The 20,752-nt window shown below is 39.9% G+C and overlaps 1 protein-coding gene across 1 annotated transcript in view; it reads left to right on the forward strand.

The window, feature by feature from the left end:
- Positions 1-275: 275 nt before the first annotated feature.
- Positions 276-20,752, forward strand: part of lama4 (laminin, alpha 4) — a 54,370-nt gene continuing 33,893 nt past the window's right edge. The window contains exons 1-9 of the mRNA XM_073492854.1: positions 276-529; positions 8,290-8,391; positions 8,525-8,652; positions 8,746-8,826; positions 17,793-18,007; positions 18,981-19,081; positions 19,845-20,025; positions 20,411-20,494; positions 20,584-20,735. Of these exons, the coding sequence (XP_073348955.1) occupies positions 422-529; positions 8,290-8,391; positions 8,525-8,652; positions 8,746-8,826; positions 17,793-18,007; positions 18,981-19,081; positions 19,845-20,025; positions 20,411-20,494; positions 20,584-20,735 (1,152 nt within the window). The 5' untranslated portion in view covers positions 276-421. The remainder of the gene's footprint in view (positions 530-8,289; positions 8,392-8,524; positions 8,653-8,745; positions 8,827-17,792; positions 18,008-18,980; positions 19,082-19,844; positions 20,026-20,410; positions 20,495-20,583; positions 20,736-20,752) is intronic.

Consider the following 20,752-nt stretch of genomic DNA (forward strand, 5'->3'; position numbering starts at 1 on the left):
TTCAAGCCTGCCTTCTGCTCAAGAGACAGAAGCCCTCTGTTGCTCATTTGCCTCTCTGCCTGTCGTTCTTTCTCTCTTTCTCTCTCTCACTCTCACTCTTTTCCTTCAGTTTCCAGCCTTCCCATCTGTATGTGATTTAGGCTCAGGCTCAGGGGAGAGGCAAGTCCGCTAGGGGAGTGGAATCAGAGCAGGGAGGGAGGGAGAGAAAGGGAGGAAGTCCACACAAGTTTGTTTTACAGCACTCAGCCTGGGCCGGGACTAGGTGCAGTGCCACATCTGGAGGTTGAAGTAGTGGAACAGGGAAGCCAACAGGAGCAGCAGAGCAAGAGGAGTTGCCCAGATAGTTTCCTACAGCCAGGAGACATTGACGGAGACACTGAGGAAAACACTGATCAGTGCTCCACTTGGCAAACACACAAATATGGCTGCTAAGTCTTTGTCCTGCCTCTGCCTTTTCTGCATCCTCCCAGGGATTGTCTATCCAGCTTCTGCCGCCAGGCTTGGGGAACAAAAACAGTTGGTGCTGAAAGTAAGTACGATTTGCTTTAATCTCTTTATGGCTGGTAAACAGCAAGCCCTAGCAAAGCTATGTTTACTTTATGACTTTTTCTGAGGCTGATTATCATGTATGGAAATGTTAAGGTGAAGGATTAGGCAGGTTTGTGAATGTTTTGGGAGGGATTACTTCTGGCTGTCTGGAGAGCCATCTTAGGACTTCTAATCGATGGTGATATGTTGTGGTTTCCTTCTTGTGACAAATGTACTTATTGTAAGTCGCTTTGGACATAAGCATCTGCTAAATGCTCTAAATGTAAATGTAAATGTTCTATGTGACTGTCTGGACTTCACAATGGTCCTGCTTTGCATTCACACATGTGTGTTTGTGTCATGAGAGGTACCCCAAGGCTAAAGCTCACATGAGCTCTGAGTTACAGTCTACACCACTGTCATGCCCCTTCTGCCCCTCCCTGACAGTTCCCTAATGGAAACCAGGTGCCAAATGTTGAACAACACTCCAGAGAAAGTGAGAGAGAAGGAGAGAGCACAATAGACAGTAGGGCATTAGAAACCATCCAAGACCACTGGCAAATGTTCCCTTGTTTTACTTTACCTCCAAAAGATCTAGGCTCAGAGGCCAAATTTTCAACTGTGCACCAAGTTTTCAGCAAAAATTGTAATTATAGTTCTGTTATTTCAATTAATCTGTTTAGATCTACTAAAACTAAACTAAGTTTTTCAGTATAAACACCCATTTTTAATGCTACTTAAGGTTGCATTTCATTTTATTTCAATTCTGTTATGCTGCCTCCCAATATAGTAGTTTAATAGTTACTGGTAAACCTGTCTTTTACACATGATTAAAATTGAGAACTCACACAAAAGGATTCACAGGAAACAAAGCATGCATGTACTAGATGTTACGGTGCTTGCATGCATTTCGTGTGATGCAGACAGCAACATTTTGATATCAGTATCACTGTGTCTTTTTTTTTGCCTCTCAGCTCACTGTTGGTTAGTCTGCACTGTAAACAGATAGCCCAACTGCTTGTCTTCGGTTGCATATCTGATGGAGTACAGCTTTTCAAGGCAAATTTGTTGTGGTCAATGCAATTGTCATTTTGAAGAAATTCAAAAATGAATTCATTTGCATTATGCAATACAATATACATTTTCACAAGAAGTAAATCGTTTTCTCTCTCTTTTTTTTTCACCATAGTGGCAATACAACTTATTGCTACCATCAGTATCCACAGGTGCAGCAAAATCAACCAATACTCACATAGTGAAGAATGTAACTCTTATAAACCTGAGTGAGGTCACTGACAGCCCCATTTCTGAGTCATCTATTATCCACCCCAGTATTTTTAGAAAATCTGTATTATGTATTATGTAATATGTAGATATAGGATGATTCTGCACTTCAAGATTTTTGTTATTGTAAAATGAGGTGTGTCCTCAATGTAGCAAGGCAGAAAGTAAGGGTGTAAGGGTAACAGTGCTGCATGGGCGTGTAGGGTCTCATTCATGCAGGAGACTTGAGTTCACATTGTGTCAAAGAACTGCACTTGACATTTGGTTTTTCATTAACCTACCTGTGATCTTTAAATAGACTTCACCCCATAGGCGAATTAGTCCCTAACCTTATTCATGTTTTAAACGCTGGCATTGGACGTGGAAAAAAATCTTATTGAATGTGATGTGGGGTTTTGCAGTCGACCAATATTGATATTATTTTCTAGCAATATCAGTCTGAGCGAAACCATTCTAAATGCTGAACTTTACAGCACCATCTTGTTCTCCAGATTGTGTGATCTTGTAACACTTGTTTGCAACAAATCTACCCAAAATTGTGTCCTGATTTCTTGCTTCATAATAAAATGTATTGGTTGACAATCTTTTTGTACAGTTTTGATGTCATGTTAGTCATCAGTACATGTGCTAAGTAGAACACGATGTCAGGTCATAGTTAAACTACAACTTTACCCTTTTACAGAAATGTTCCATAACACTTTGGCTGTCATTATTTGGCGGCTGCTTTGGATGATTTTGGAGTTGATTTTTGTCCAATGGCCCAATAGGACTGTACTGGAAAGCCATAATTTTTGGCAACAGAGATCTAAGTAGCTATGCTTTGGTTAGAGCTTATTCGTATGAAGAAACATTCTGGGAAAATGGGCTATAGGTCAAACATGTCATAGAGAATGTGGAGGTTTTCAATCCCCAAAACTGGCAATGCTAAATTAGTGCAATTTAAACATCACTACATCATTTATTTTTTGTTGTACATTTCTCAGTCTGAGTTATTTGAGTAGGGGGTCCCTAGAGAAGAGGCCTCGCCTCTGCAGCCAGACAGTCTGTCTTATAGTTATTGACTTACAATGAGATTCTCATGACCCAGGGTCTGTAGTGTCCTGAGGATGTTTGGAGGAGTTAGCATGAGTAAATCCAGTGTCTAAAGCCCTCTTCAAGGGCAGTATACACAGCAGTCAGCTCCAGTTGGGAGGCAGAGCGGAAATGAGATCCAACCTTCAAGCTTTAACATTTAATCCACTTAAATCTCCCATTCTGGGAAAGCTAGTAGATGCACTGTACATGAAAACACACACAAGTACACAAGCGAAGGAACAATCACAAGTTATCTTTATAAAACTACATTCCAGAGATTTAACTCTCTGTCATAGAGCCTTCCCACCCTGCATGGAGAGAGCATGGCCACAATTTTGGCACTACAGGATTAGAGAGTGTGTTGACTTTAGACAGCACGCATCTAAAGAGCCAAGTTCTGTTTTTGAGCTTAATACTAGCTCCATTTGTTTGGCTCTGTATCGCAGAAAGCAATTTTAGCTTTCAGTCACCACACAGGAAATACACTGATAAATACTAACCAGCCCGAGCAGAGCATTAGAAGAGGGTGCTTCACAAGAAAACACAGAGAGAAGCTATGTATCGTGTTGAATGTCATCTTTGTTCTCCACTGTATTGGGCACAGTGTGAGAGCTGCAGGAAAAAAAATCACATTACTCAGTATGCTCATAGATAGCAGAAAGCTGCAAATATCAATTGTTTTAATTTACATAAAAGTTTCTGATTAATTTAAGTCACCATCATTTCTAAAAAATAGAAAATTGTATTGAATTAATAATTAAAGAAGAAATGCACAGGGGTTCTTTTTCTTTTGCAGTGTAGAGTTTCCACAGTTATTCCAGTTGTTCCACTGTTACCTGGGGATAGTGACCAGGGAAAACAATGCCTCTTCCTGTTTTGCTTCCTTAGTGCTGTAATTTGACCTTCATTTTTCCAGCCCATTGGCAGACTGAAAAGCATAGTAAAAGCGATTTTTATAGGGAATTGACCAAATGCAGATGGTGTTATTATTTCACAGCCATTACATTGTGCAATTAGCATTCACTTCAGAATGATAAGTGATGATAAGTTGATAATTTAAAGATTTGTCAAAATACACTTATTTGCTGTGTTTCTGAGAGTAAGATGAGAAGATTGATATCACCCCTAAATCCGTGGAAGTTAGAGTAAGCCTAGCTTAACAACTAAGGAGGAAATGGGTAGCCTGGCTCTGTCCATAATGAAAGTAGACTATGACTACCAACAACTCTAAAGTTGTTTATTGGGTATTTGGTATCTTGGTTGTTTTTACCCAGTGGTTCTCAAACTGAGGTAACCGGCAGGGTAAACTAATAATAGGCAGTGTTTACTAGAGGTTAACAATATTTATATAAACAGAAAAACTATGTCTAGCCTACATTTTTGACAGGGAGAAAACTTAAAACTATGTGTATTGTGATTCAAGCAAGCATGTTTGTCAAAACCAAAATATAATGTAGCCAAGGTAAACTTTGTTATGTATAAACAAGCAACCTGACTCACTTTTGTACTTAGATTCTACATGGTTTCAACATATCAACACCATATAAAGTTTGTATGGCTTATGTGGTCCAAAATAGTTGCCTATTTACACACCCAGAAGGTAAGTAGCAGCATTAGCATTGATTATGTGTTGTGTTTGCATTGCATTTATTCGATGGATAAACTGCAATTTATCAAAAAGTAGTTCCAACACCCCTTAAACCATAAGGAATTGTTTTTACATTTAATTTTAAGCTCTGGTTAAATAAATTAGATCCCCTTGTTTAAATGAATTTCCACTCCATACAACTTTTCAACTCCATACAGATTATTTACTAACTTCAGACCACGTTCTGATTCAAGTCTATTTCCCAAAATGTTTAAGAGTCATCCAAACATGGGCTGAAAAAAGGTTATTCCACAAGCTATGGGGTTGTAAACTTGAGATACATTCCTTCAACTTTAGAGGAGTCTAAAGAGTCCATGTCCTACCTCAAGACCATATGCTACAGTTCCCTCTAACCCTCAACCCCGTGCCCTGTGCTCCCCTGTGTATACACACTGCAGCTGTTTCACCCATCACAAACTGTCACACAGCTAATGGGCCTGAACCATGGCTTTACAAATGGTAACTAGCTCAGAATCTAAGTGGTTTCCCATAAATTTGTGGTTTAATAATCCTAATGGCTTGGACCATTTGGAGCCAAAACTCTTCTCATTTATCTGTGAGGACCAAACCCGTTTGCATGATTAGCTGTATTTTCAGGATTTGTTTACATGACGGTTTAATACATTGACTGTTTATATGGTCGTGATGGATGGATCCAGTATGAGTGTATGTGCGCTGTTGTTCAGGGAAGCCACAAGAAAAGGGCTTGTGGGACGAATGCTGCTGTTCACAGGATGTTTCACATTAGACCGGTATAGCAGCATGTCTTTGTTTCACATCCCATCCGTGAATAAATCAAAGGAAAATGTGAGTCATACTGTAAGTAAGCATACAGTGCTGGGAGTCTATGGAATGTTCCATCTTCTGCCTGTTCTGGATGAACAGCATCAGTGTTGTCGAGTTGACTGGGTGGAACAAGGAGGTCAAACTATGGAGTTCTTACAGACTGCTGCAAACAAAGCGCTATTGTCTGCCTCATTGAATGGTGCTGCTTCAAATGTTCAAAGATGTTCAAAGGGCTGTTTGTGTGTGTTTGTGTGTGTGTGTGGGGGGGGGCGGGGATAAAGTTGGTGCAGTTTAAAGAATAAATTATAAAATTAAATTATATTACCTTTCAGACATAGACAGATAGCTATCGTGCTGTAAGTGCATAAAAAGTGTACTATGTGATGTGAAGCTATGTGTATAACGGCGAAAAAAAGATTACAAAAATAAGTATGTGTTTGGCCTTGACTAAGGTATGTCATTCAGGCTAAGATTTGTGATTCCAAGTGAGTAAAGCAGATTACTTGACTGGCAATGGTGCCCTGAGTCTGTATTGGAAAAACTGTATTGTACAGCCAGTAGTGGTATTGGTCATTTTTAGGTGGGATGCTCATTTCCAAGACAAAACTGAGTAGAACAGTAGAAATTTTATTTTATTTTTTTAACTCAAAGCTCAAACACTTAGTGGAAATTTCCTCAAGGAAAGGTCAAAATCATAATAATGCCTAACTTGTGTTCTGATTCAGTGCTGACATTTTTTATTTCCTGTGCCCTCAGTTCAGATTTGAGCAGATATGTTTGCTAAAAACATGCTCTGAGCTGTCGAGTGGAGTCCCACTTTTAATAATCGCAATGGTCTCAGATATGAGTTAGACTGATTTTGAACTGCCTGTAAATTTTAGACTGAACATATAAAGTACATTTTGACTAAACGGATGGTAGGTCAACAAGGTGGATGAGTTTTGGTCATTTTGTTAACAAGGGGGATGGCATCCTGTCTTGCACCCCCTGAAATCACATACTGTGTATAGCCATGATAATATATTCACCTTGATAATGACCATAATTTCCTCTGGAAAAGTTAATGTTGTAGATCTGTAAGCCTACTGAGACACTGTACTGTCACTTTGAACAATACGAATAAACATGAAATTAACTTGATTTTTGTCCAGTCCAGTGTCCAGTTAAGTTGATTTAGTTCTGTGCTGTTAGTAACTAGCTTGGGCCCTATTTAGATGGTCTATAGTGTGTGGTCTAAAGCGCAGCGCGCTAGTGCGTTAAGGGCGTGTCCAAGTCCATTTTGCTACTTAAACGGTGGATAATCTGGATGCAAAGTTTGGCGTAGGCGCAAAGAGGTGGTATTTAGACTCTGAATTAGTCATGGGTGTGTTTTGGGTGGAACATAAATCAAACCAATCTGAGTGTTGTCTCCCATTCCCTTTAAGAGCCAGGTGTACCAGTGCATATAAACCAGTGGCACTCATCTTCAGTGAAGGACAGGGACGTGATCCTTGGCTGCTGGACCCTCTGCTCCCAATGCGCCTCCATTACACAATCACCTGTCCTATCAACAACTCTGTTTGACTGTTTATGAAAAAGATAAACTGAGGAGGGGAAGGAGCGCTGCTGCGTGTCCCTCTGTGTGTACGTGGATCTCAGTCCATGGATCAGGCAGGACAGCTCATAAAAAGTATCTTTCTTATCAATAACGGTGGAATGAGAGGGTGAATTACGTCCTTAATGCAGAAAATATTACCTGACATTACCTGCATCGATCCTCCAGCAGCAGAAACGATATGGGTATCTCTACATTAAACGTGCATTTGCACACGAGGAACAGCTGATAAACTTTATTAATTATTTAAAACTCCTGACTTGTTTCCTTTGGAGAGTTTATAACTACAGCTTTTAGTTTTGTCAATTAAATGTGCCACAATATTTGTTATAGTGACATGTTTAAGATAACTGAAAGCAGCCTCTCAAATCATAAAATCTGAGTGTATGAATGGTGTGAGCCCGCCTGTGTATTTAATGCATCCTTTAAATAGCAGGAAACAGGCTGACCATTTTGACTTTAGACTGGCTTTTTGTTGGTCTATTGCACAGTTGCTTTCTGCTGCCTCAAGATAGCAATCCACCAGCAGTGCACCTGACTACACCTCATTTTAAGACCAACATGCCCAGGGGCACACAGGTGGGCGCAAGTACATTTGCTATTTACACAACTTGGGCACTGTGCGTGAAAATGACAACTGTGTCGGTCTAAAACTAGCAATGGCGCTTGCACTGTGCTGTGCGCCACTTTGCAACAAGCGTAAGATAGAGCCCCTTATGTTTTGTAGCAAAACTGAATACGGTTTATGCAAAATTGCTTTGCAAAAAGGCACATGTAACATGTATCTGCAACAAGATGAGACAAACTTATAGGATATTGTTAGCCTACAGATGAGAGTAAACCCAAGTTATAGGAATTCCCGGTATTTACTTTCTCAGTCACTGAATGATTTACTGTATGGTTTGTAGCCAAAAGATCTAGCTTTTATTTCAGTATTTTTGCTTGCTGCCGGTCGGACTTAATGGTGATTATTAGTCAGTGGGTCAGTGTCCCCTCCATTTGAGAACACAGTATAATTAGTATCAATAGTAAGTTTAGTTAGTCAACAGTTAAAAAGTACTTGCCATGTGCGGATATTGATTGCCAGGTCAACACCTTGGGCTCTTTGTTGCGTTCCTCAGGCCGTTCCTGAGCAGTTTTTGTGGTGTGTCAGGGAACATTGTCATGCTGGGGAGGCCACTGCCATCAGGGAATGCCGTTGCCATTAGGGGGTGTACTTAGTCCACAACAGTGTTTAGATGGGTCACGTGTCTCAAGTGGCATCCAGGACCCAAGGGTTCCCAGCAGAGCATTGCATTGTGACAAGATGATCAATGTTAATCACATCACATGTAATGTTGTGACTGATCAGTGTTTATTTCTTTATCCACTGCAGGTGTGTATGATGGGATTTTTCCGGAGTGAGCAAAACTTGTGCTTACCGTGTAACTGCAAAGGCCATGCAGATTACTGCGATGACATCACTGGTGTTTGTAAAGTAAGTTTTCTCAAATTAATTGTCATTTAGTATGTATTAGATCAAGCAAGAAAATTTAATTTATTGTACTGTAACTGAGAGATTTTTCAATTTTATCAAATAAGCCACTCACTTGTAATATACCTCCTTCCAGAACTGCAGGGACCACAGTGCAGGTGATTTCTGTGAAATGTGTGAAGATGGCTATATGCTGGCTCCCAGCCTAGACAGACACCACACCTGCCGACCCTGTGCCTGCCCCCTCTCTGTCCCCACCAATAAGTAAGCCAGTCCATTCTTGTTTCTGCAGCCACAAGACTGTGTTGGCAAGCAGTGGGTAATGTCTGAAATACTTTCCCCTGTGTGTCTGGCCAGCTTTGCAGTGCACTGTGACAGAGGAGGTGCCATTCTGCGGTGCAAGTGTCAAGAGGGCTACGCTGGACATTTCTGTGAGAGGTTAGTGCTGAGACGGCTTTGAACAACCAATCAAGAAGATAAATAAGTCAATGTAAGCTATGATCCTCTCTGGACACATTCAATACAAAGCAAAGATCACTGACTGAGGTTGGACTGTAGCTTCCATCGGTGATTAAACTTTTCTTTTTCCAAAGTTTTATAGAACTAATACAATAACAGGTGAATTGTAACAAAACCAATTCTTCTCAAACACCTGAAGTGGGTCTATTTTGTTTTTTGGTCATGTGGCAAGCAGGTGGTCAGTTAGGTTGGTATTTAATCACCAAAAAGCACAACAACACTACCCAGGGAATTATATTACTTCTCACAGTACAGACAACTGAAGGCATTCAGGTTCATTTTATACCAAAAAGCAGGAGACATGGTTCCGTTTAAAATTTATTAGTTTATTAACAAATAGCAAAAAGGTTGATAAGAGCACTTAGAAACACCATTCACAGACAGAATTAATAGGGCCTCATCAGAGCTGAGACTTACTGGAAAAGGTGCGTCGATGAAGAATGAGAGGGATCCCAGAGAAGAGTCACATGCAGTCGCTTACTTTACAACTTGCAGATTGATCAATATATAGAAAATGTGTATAGTAAGACACTTTATGGCGGTGACCTTTAAGTCATGTGACCAAATTGTAGGCTGTTTTTAGCCTAACATTAGTTTTTTACTTCACAAAATTGGTGTTCATCTGTTCGTATTATCTTGCTGAACAAATCATGTAAGTATCATAAACTCGTGTTTGCCACAGAGCTTATTTTAGCAGATTTTCCAAAATCCAATTAAAAATACGTCATTCCTACCCCTATTACAGTAAGTGGGGTGTGATGCACTGGCTTGATGCTGCAGGAAGCTACGCTCAATAAGCTCTCTCTTTTTTTAAACATATATTTATTGGTTTTTATATTTATACATTTACATCCAACACTCTGAACATCTTCAACACATGGCAGAAATGAAAATAATAATGATAACAATAATACTTAAGAAGGATTAAATAAAAACAAATATTTAAATAAAGTAATTTTAAAAAAAATACATAAACACAGTATTCATAGTATAGGATACAGCGGTACATTCCCCACAATAAATTAAAAATATGTACATACATTTTCTTTCCTATTACCTCACTCTCCAAATGCCTCTTCAATATCACCATTCTTTATCAGTTCCATAAACAACTTCCAAATGTTATAAAATTCAGAAGCCCTCTTTCAGTTTCTCAAGAGCCACACTTGATGTTAAGTTATTTAACCAGTGGTCAAGAGAGGGGCAACCAACATTCTTCCAACATAATGTAAAAGAACGTTTGGCCTGGAGTAAACAAAGGTCAACCATTTTTCTTTCCTTACAAGATAAACAGTCATCGGGATAAATGCCTAAAATACATAACTTAGGACATAAAGGTACAGGGGAAGATGTGATCTGAGAAATATATGTTAACACTGAGCTCCAAAATTTTTGAATCTCTTCACACTTCCACAAACAGTGATATAGTGAACCCTGGTGACTGTTACACTTATAACATAGGTCAAGTATATTAGGATCGAATTTATTTAATTGTACAGGGGAGATATACGTTCGCATTATCCAGTTAAATTGTATCAATTTCAATCGGGTGTTGATGGTTTGAGTGTGTGTCTTTAAACATATTTTACTCCACTCATTGAGTGAAATGTTTTCTTGTAAGTCTCGTATCCATTCCTGTCTCTTACTTTCGGTGTTATCCTTATGGTGTCCAACCAACATGTTATAAAATTGGGAGATCAGTCTTTTGCCGAAACAATTTTTTGTAACATATGTTTCTAAGATGGAGATGGAGGTTGTTGAACTGAATTCTTTAAGCGTGCCAGAATAAAGCTTCTAAGTTGTAGATATTTGAAGAAGTGTTTCTGCGGTACATCAAACTTTGCCTTAAACTCATTGAATGTCATTAGATTGTAATCCTCATATACATCCTGTAGTTTTACTATGCCCTTGTTCAACCATGCTTTAAAACCCATGTCGTTTCTTCGGTGAAGTGATCATTACCCCAGATTGGGGAGAAACAGGACAACCCTGGGGAGTCAACAATAGTGTTTTTTACAAAAAGATTAGCAGTACTTTTCCCTAATTTCTTAAAAGATGCTGAGTATAGATAGCTATTCAGTTACAAACCCTTTGAGGACAGTTTTTCAATTTCTAACCAGGGCAAGAGAACATCCTTAGAAAACCAAAACATTGCGGCTCTTAACTGGGCCGCCCAGTAACACCATTCTAAATTTGGCAACTGTAACCCTCCCCTATCAAAAGGTAAATATGAGAGAGAGAGTCTGAGTCTTGGCTTCCTATTGTTCCAAATGAAATTAGATAGAAGCTTTCTGGCCTTAGGGAAAAATGAAGAAGGAGGAGCTAGTGGAATTAATTGAAAAACATTGAAATTTAGGTAGTACAGTCATCTCTATTATGTTTATTCTTTCCAATATAGATTGAGGCAATGTTCTGGTCTGAGATCTGGTGATCTCTTCCGACAATTCTACTAGCATGGGTTCAAAATTGACTGAACTAAGATTACTTATCTTTGGGGTTATTCTGATACTCAAGTATTTAAATCCTTCTGTGGCATTCACAAATGGGTGAGATACTACTGGTTTCTTCCTCTTGTTTTCATTTAGAAACATAATAGATGATTTTTCTTTGTTCACTTTGAAACCAGAGATGCTACCAAATTGATTAATCAACTCTAAGAGGGATGATATCGATTCTGCAAGATGTGATAAAAACACAATAGTAGCATCAGCGTACAGTACTGTATTGTGTTCCATGTCCCCGATCTTAATACCATGGATTGAGGGGTGTGATCTAATCGCTAATGCCAATGGTTCCATGGCTATTACAAAATGAAAAGTGAAATTGGTGACCCTTGTCTTGTGCCTCAAAATAGTTTAAAAGGCTGAGAGGTGAGGTTATTAGTAGATACCATTGCAGAAGAATCAACAAGTATAATTTCAACCCATCTACAAAAATAATCACCAAATCCAAAACGTTTAAGCACCTCAAGGAGTCGAGTGATAAGGTTGCGGCGTCAGGGGACTCTTCGTAAGCATGGATTATATTTAGAACTCTCCTCACGTTGTGGAATCCCTGGCAATTTGCACAAATAATATATGGCTGCTAGGACCCTCTCTAGTCTCATAGCTAGAACTTTAGCTATAAACTTTGCATCAGAATTCAAGAGTGATATGGGTCTATAAGAACCCCGTTTGGTTGGCACTTTAGCTGGTTTTAGAATAAGAGTGATCAGAGCACTTCATAATGAAGCAGGGAGGCAACTCGTTTTAAAGGATTCCAAATAAACATCTAACAATGGGGCTATTAATTTCTCTTTAAATAATTTATAAATATCTATCGGAAGCCCGTCTGGACCTGATGCCTTACCTCCTTTCATGCTTGTAACGGCGTTAGAAATATCATCCAAATCTAATTTCTTCTCCAATTCAATTTTTGTATCTTCAGGAATACAGGGAATGTCCAGTCCATCAAGGAACCTGTTTTGGTTTACCAGGTCTAGTGGGCAGTCAGAGTTATAAATGGTTTTATAGTATGAGACAAAAGTGTTATTAATTTCTGTAGGATCTGTAGATAATTCTCCTTGTTCATTCCTCCTTTCGTTGTATTAATGGCTCTGTCAGACTCAAGCTTCTTTATTTGCCAGGCTAGCAATTTACCAGGCTTTTCACCCTGGTCATAAAAAGTTTGTTTCAGTCTTAATAGACTGTCCTCAGTCTTAAGCATGGAGAGCTCCTGATATTTTGCTTCAAGGCTAAGTAGTTCTTATTTTGTTTGTGTCGAATTATCTATGATAGCCACTTTCTCTAATTCTCTAATTTTGGAGTCTAATTAATTAATTCTCTGTTTGAATTTATTAAATTTAGAGCTGGTGAAGCTTATCATTTGTCCTCTAATATATGCTTTAAAAGCCTCCCACCTAATGGCTGCAGTTGTTTGATTCGTATTTATTGAGAAGTAGACATCAATGTGCTCACCTACAAATTTCATAAAGTCAGAATCTTGTAACCATTTAGGGTGTAAGCGGCAATTAGCCGAGTATCTATTCAATTGTACATCATTGTAAAATAGTGAGGTTGGGGCATGATCTGACAAAACAATGCTATCATATATACAGTTAGTTATACTAGGTAGCAGAGAGGATGAGATTAAAAAATAATACATTCAGGAGTGGGTTTAAAATGATGCTGAGTATTCCCTTTTGCTGGGGTTTTGAGTTCTCCATGGGTCACATAAATTCAGGTCTTTTATATATTGTTGCATTTTCTTTCTAGTTTGAGGATGGGGGGTATCCATCCCTGATGAGCGATCAAGCTTTGGGTCTAAAGTACAATTAAAGTTACCTGCCAATCTTATTTTACCAGGGAGGATGGCCGACAGCAAAAACAAATTCTCAAAAAATTATAGGTTGTCATCATTAGGGCCATACACGTTAACCAAGAGTTCCTTGAACCACCAAAAATCTACCAGCTTTATCATAAATAGTGTTGTTAACTTGGAAAGGCACCGAATTGTGAATTAACACCATAATACCTCTAGAGTGGGAAGGGAAACAGGACGCCAGCTCTTTGCCTGGCCATCTCCTTCGTATTTTCACCAAGTCCTCTCTGAGTAAATGAGTCTCCTGGATAAAAACTATCGATGACTTAAACTAAATCACTGCACTAAAATAAGTTCATTTGTAGTTCTAAACATATTAAGGGTGTTTTTTTTATCTCTCCCACAACGTTATTCCTCTCTCCTACAGTGTCCATTACAATTAAATGCACATGGCCAGTTATGCAAATTAGGTTATGACGTCATTTAGAGACTTCTAGCGACTTTTAGGACAGCCAGTAGTGACTTTCCTTACTGAGGAGTTGGCAACAGTGGCAGTGCAGTGCACATACTGATCCAGTGTAAACAAGGGAGCAGTTAGACCAAACCAAGCAGTCCTTAAAGAAATAACTTTGAAAGGAAAAAAAAACAAAACAAAAAAAAACAGACCAAAACAAAACTGATAGGATATTTGTGTCCCCTGGCAAAAGTACATATTTTACACGAACAAGCATTTATTTAATGTTCAACATAGTCCTTCTGGCAGCCTAATTCTCTTCCCTGAAAGCCGACAGTGTAGTGAATATCCACTTCTCCAATAACCAGATGTAAGCCCCTTTTTATTTACAAGGCAGTCTCCTTTCTTTTTAACTAAATGAAAATACCACTACTGTTACAGAAGGATAATCAAGGATTCAGCAGTTCGCTTTAATTAATCTGTGTGTCGTTTGTGTTCTGTAAACCTTGGGTAAACTTTTCAGCATCTGCTAGGGTTTCAAAGTCACGTGTTTGTCCGTCGGACGACACTCAAAGCTTGGCTGGGTAAACTATTCCGGAGCGAATATCCCATCAAAACACCTCCTTTGCCAGTGGAGCTCCGTCAATAGATCCGGGAAGAACATGATCTCTTGACTACCACACATTACTTTGCCTTTGGCCCTGGCTGCTCGCATCACTCAGATTTTATCTTGGAAGTTTAAAAACTTCACGATGAGGACTCTTGGTGTGGTGGATCAATTATGCTGTGTCCGGCTGGGCAGCCTGTGCGCTCTTTCGATGAAAAGTGGTGTCAGGAATGTAGCAGGTCCCAGTGCTTCAGGTAGCCACTTCTCCAGGAAAGCAACGGCATCATTCCCTTCCATTTTCTCTGGCACGTTAACTAGTCACAGGTTGGATTGGCGAGAGCGGTTTTTCAAGCTCGTCAAGTTTGTTTATGAGGCGAGTCACTTGTTTAACTAGCGCATCACACTTGCCTTTCTCTGAGTTAACTGTGTCCTCCACGTTGCTAATGCGCACCTCTGCTTCATCCATGCATGCCGAGAAGTCCCTCTTAACATCTTGAATTGCTTTCAAGACCACATCAATCTTCGTGGCATTTCTGATCCCGTCGAGTTTCTGAATAACATCCATGTTATGGACCATTCCAGTATCCACATCCTCTGCTTGAAGCATGGGGCTAGCATCACCTGTTGAGTTAGCTAGGCTGTTAGCATCTGAGACGTCGTCCTCCTCAGTTGGGAAGAGTTTGCTTTAAGCTTGTTTTGTACTTTCTTCGTAGGCATATTGTCGCTGGTATACTGTAATAAGTCGCCACCAATGTTTAGTATCACTGTTCGTGAGGTTGAAGGATAATTTACAGGATTTTACATCAGATATTGCCAGGAGCTCACAAAAAGACGTGTGTCTAGTCCAGCGCCATAACCACGCCCCCTCTCTTCGCTTTTTTAGTCTAACAAATACATACAAAAAATATCAACTCTGTTAAATGCACCATCATATAAACACAGGTACAATAGCCGCCATGATTGTTCCCATGACGGAAAAAGCTACCTTGTGCAACAGTTATTCCTTACTGCTGTGGCTGTCTGCTTTGTGCTACTGATTTAGCTGCTGAACAACAGCCTGTCACTGCTGCTGTCACCCACTCTTTCTTTGGCAATAGGGGTTTGCTGTGCACTACTGTTAGCTAGCTGCTAAACAACAGGCTCAGGGCCTGTGTACTGTGAGCGCAGCGCATTGCTGTCATCGCTAATTATATCCAACTAGTAACCTCATGTCTCAGTTTTAAGAAAACACCTAACATTATCATAGTGAACATGAACGACAGACAAGGCTATTGTTAGTACTTGCCACTTTCAAGCTAGCATGTTAGTACTTGGAAATTTTGGCTGCACTTTCTGTTCAATTCTTCTTCAACTACCTTGCTAATAGCTTTTGCAATATATACACCTTGCCTCCAGTCATGCCCAGTGAGGATGCAGGCAGAGTAGGCAGGCAGGTAGACAGACAAGCACCTATCCAATATTTCTACACAAGACAAATTAAACAATTTGCCAGGCTTATTAGATGCCTGTGACAGCCACAAATACTGGATTTTTTTCTCTTATTTTTTTTTTGTCAGAGCATTTGATTCATTGATAACTGTTGGGATGATAAGTGATTTTCAACAAATGTAACAAAATTGCTTCTAGAATAACTTACCAACCCTGCTTTAAAACTGGAGCCAGCCCTCAAAATCTACAAATATAACAGTTAGACATATTTACATACACAGTCATGTACACACATACATACAAGCCCATAACTCAACACATATCCGTACCATTAAAAACAACTGCAAGAATTTTCTTTGAGCAATTCAGCCTTTAAAGCAACACTAGGTAGTTTGGACTCATTACTACCCCCAGCTGGTTGAGAAGCGCAATTATCTGTTACCAGTGTCGTAAATACTGTCGCTGTATGAGCATCCCTGGGGAAAATGAGCCGGCGAATCACGAAATTGTCTGAGAAAAAACCTCAATCGAGTGCCAACAAAAAGCTAGATTCAGAGATAGCAGTTGGTAGTTTGTTAGCATATAGGCTACACAGGACATTAGCATGCTAGAATTATTCTCATACCGAGTTGGTTATAGTGATTGCACTGCCTAAGTTACTTCCAAAACTCGACGCTTGGGCGTGAATGTGTTTAGTAACGTCTGAAAATATAACTATGTTTTCGGGGGTTACTAAATACAATCGCAAGTTGACGTTGTGTTTGGTGTAATAACTACAACCAACTTGGTACGACAACACGTTACCGATAATAACGAAAGCCTAACGTTACCTCCCGACCACACTGTTCAACAATTACGTTGTTTATTTGCATGAACTAAGGAATCTGCAACTTTTCAAGACAAGACGTTCATAGTGTTTTAGTAAGTTAGTCATCGTTTACAGTCACTACATGAAAACGTGCAAGCTATCGAAACAGACAGCATTAGATTATCTCCCAGCTTTATTACGGTTATAAACTGTGGACAAATAGTGCCCCAGTGAACACCACATAACAACAAATCAACTCAAAGTAAAAGTCGGTAAGATAATAAATATGTCTATATGTAATATATGACTTACAAATCCAGTAGCATCAAGGCTAGGTCGCCATCAGTCTTGAAACCCATTTCTTACTCAGCTCGCGCCACCGAGTGTAAGCTGGTCCAATATTTATCCGTGTCCGGGCTCTGTTCTATCACTTTCTCTTTTTCTTTTCTTCGCCTCCTCAGACAATACCTTCTTGGCTTTTTTAGCTGGCTCGGCCATGGCATTGGTTTACGAAAAATCCAAGTAGCTGCTGGCTAAATCCACCGACGAATAAATGTGTGACGTATGCCGTAAAGCAGGTCACACTAGATGCCTTTACATCAGATAGGTTCCGACCCGCTCTGAGAAGTTACACAGTGCGGTTTCTGCCGGCACGACCCCCCTCGGGCTGCAGAGACGTCACCATTCATCCTATTAACCGTTTTTCTACCACTTAACTGAGTTTAGAAACATTATTTTAAGGTAAAAAAACTACCTAGTGTTGCTTTCATAACACCATATGATACCAGAGAAGAAAGCTTTCAAAAAAAAGTTTGAATGTTATTCCACATTATGGTTACAGCAATACCAAAGGCAGCCTCCCCATATTCTGTCCTATAGGCTACCTTAGCGTTTTTAGGGTGTTCCATTCTTGGGATCTAGTTGCATGTCTCAGGTTGTTGGTTGACAAAAGATTATTCAGGTACAAGTTTACCAATTAGTGCTTTATAGAGAAAGAGTTTACCGTGTTGCTTCGTCCACTGACCCAGAGAGGGCCAACCAACAGTGCTATACGGAACACAGTGGTGCACAATCTTTCTATTGAGCATGATTTGTCAGGATTTATTCCTATAAAGAAAAACAATTTTAGGTTTAAGTTTGCTCAATAATTTTGAAATATGTGACCTAAAAGACAAATTGTGATCTAGCCAAGTACACCAACAAATGTTGAACATGTTAAATATTAACACTGTTTGTAGTAGACAGTTATACATTTAAGAGTTCAAAGTTTGTAATATTGTCCCATCCAGGTGTGCTCCAGGTTATTATGGCAACCCGATGGCTATTGGTAATTTCTGTAAGAGATGCGACTGCAACAGCAACTCTGACCCTAACCTGATCTTTAATGAGTGCCACAACGTGACGGGCCACTGCCAGCACTGCTGGGGAAACACCGCTGGTGCCAACTGTGAGAGGTGTGCCCCGGGTTTCTACGGTGACGCCATAAGTTCTAAGAACTGCAGAGGTGGGAGTAACTCCGGCAAACTTAATTTTCATTTAAGAGATGTTTGATCAATCATAGACTCATGACATTAAGAAGAGCTTCCATGTTCAAAGGTTGTGCTTGAGTGAAGATATTATTACTTAATCTTCTGTGAAACCTGAACAATTCCACTTGTCCATCTTAAGCCAGCAGTAAGAGGTAAGAGGTAAAATGAAGCATGTAAATTCATTGAGTTGGTTGACGCAGTTGCTCTGGCAGACTGCTGAACATTCCTCTCATACACCAGTGACAGCAGTTCAGCATTCTTCCAGGATCATGTAGTACAGCACAAGATGACCTGACATATTACACTGTCACACTGTGGTAGACTCAGCATATGAATAGCTTTGACGTATTATCTGTTTTGTTTTGTTTTTTAATCACATTTATTTGTATTTCATCTCAGTTATATCAAAATAATTATATACAATATTTCAGATAAAACATTTTTTTAAACTTTTTTATTATGCAAAACAAGATTTTAAATTGATTTTGTAATTCACATAAACAAACAAAAACAGACTAATTAATAAACAATAATCAAGTCAGAAAAAAAAACTTCATGGTGGAGTGCAGGGGATGGATTCAGGAGTTTCATAAACTGAGGAAAGAAGCTGCTCTGTAGTCTGGTGGTAAAAGATACAGAAGTATCAGCTATCGTTGATACTTCTGTATCTTTTGCCAGACGTCAGCAGGGCAGGGAGAACAAACTATGGCTGGGGTGGGTGTTGTCTTTAAATATATCCAGCAAGAAATGCAGAGTTCATTTGTCACTATTATCAATTTTGTGTGTGTATTTCACCCCAAAACTAGACAAGGTCACAATTTAGGATCAAGGATTACCATATACCTTTCAAGGCTGTGCTAGTCCAAAAACAACCCTTTCCTCCATGCTTGTGACATCATTTGTCTCATCAATGTTCTTATCAGTGCATGTGTCCTGTGTCTGTCGCAGAGTGCGAGTGCAATAAATGTGGCACCTCTTCATGCGACGACAGAACAGGAGTGTGTCATTGCAAGCCGGGTGTCACCGGGCGACTGTGCGACCAGTGTGAGGTGAGAGGAACTGTATGGACACTGCTCAGTCCAGTTTCTTCTAGGAATATCAGGAAATTCACATGAAGCAGCAATACAAGATTGTATAATGACATTTCTGACATTTTCTTTGAGTCCCTAAGCTACATACACAGACTAATTGAGAAATAATCATATATATAAAAATTAAGTCAGAAAAATAAGCTATTCATGGTGGAGTGTTGAGGATGAGTTTAGGAGTCTCACAGCCTGAGGAAAGAAGCTGCTCTGTAGTCTGGTGGTATGGCAGTGGATACTGTATCTTTTCTCAGATGGCAGCAGGGTAAGAAGAGGGTCGCTGGGTTGGGTGTTGTCTTTTAGTGTCCGTTGGACTCTGTGCAGACATCTCACTTCACTGATATCACTATATATACTCTGTAGAATAGTACTTATAATGTTCTGGGTGGTTTTAATCACCTGCTACAGAGCCTTCCTCTCCTGGGCCATGCCCAAACCAGTTTGTGATGTTTCGAGTGAGGATCCTTTCAATTGTTCCTCTGTAAAAGATGACAAGAATTTCACTCTGAAATTCTTAAGTTTCCTTCAGAAAGTAGAGGCTTTTCTGGGCTTTTTACCAGGGTAGTGATGTGTGATGACCAAGTAATTGGTAATTACTTTAGTGTGTATGATGTTTTCATAACATAAACAACATAAAACGTAAAAATTATAGCCAAACCTACCATAGTAGTATAGTAATAGTAGGAACAACGTATTTCATACAGTGTTCTTCATTCATGTTATCTAGGAGGGCTACTCTGGTTTCTCCAGCTGTCAGGGCTGTCAGAGGTGTGAATGCGGGCCAGCCTCTATCCGCTCCACCTGCCATCCTCTTACCCACAGCTGTCCGTGCCGCCCGGGGGCTGGAGGTCGTTACTGTGAGCGCTGCCTCCCAGGCTACTGGGACTACAGCCCCTCCGGTTGCCAGAGTAAGTCCTTTGTCCGTCATATGACATGTCCGATGTTCCATGCTCTTACTCCCAGACCATTTGTGGAAACATTCAATGCAGATAACGCTTTCCCAGAGGAAAAGGCTGCGCTAAGTATTCATGTTCCCACACCCACGACCACAGTAGTGCGCATGATGTCAGAGAAGCATCTGCTGAGAGCTGTGGACCTGTGGCCTGAGACTCGAAGACTTGGGCGGAGAGCTGAATGACATCACCATGCAGCCTAAATCTATAAACACACAGCTGCTAAAGCCATCAGTCCCACAATAGAGATGCTGACCTGTTTCCAGCTGATCAAGTATTTAAGATGATATGCAAAACTTTCTGTCTCACACTGTGTGATGAATTGCATCTGCTTTCATAGAGTGTGACTGTGAGAGCGGCCATTGTGATGTGCATACAGGAGAGTGTCTGCCAGAGGCTGCAACAGTCAACCTGTGCAACATCAGTAAGTGGAGTGACTGTACACTTTTTAGAGACAAACTATTTGAATTTATAACACAGATGCTGTAAGTGACTTCTCTTTTTTGCATTTAGGTTGTGATGAGTGCATTTGGCATCTGATTGGTGACTTGCGGCTGTCGAATAAAACACTGGACCAGTTGAAAGTGGGAGTGTTGAATATCTCCACGGGTGCTGCTGCCAATGACAGGCTCAAATACTACAACTACACTGCTCAACGACTGCAGGTTCTGTACATACACAC

The sequence above is a fragment of the Pagrus major genome, chromosome 22 (assembly GCF_040436345.1).
Source record: "Pagrus major chromosome 22, Pma_NU_1.0".
NCBI lineage: Eukaryota > Metazoa > Chordata > Actinopteri > Spariformes > Sparidae > Pagrus > Pagrus major.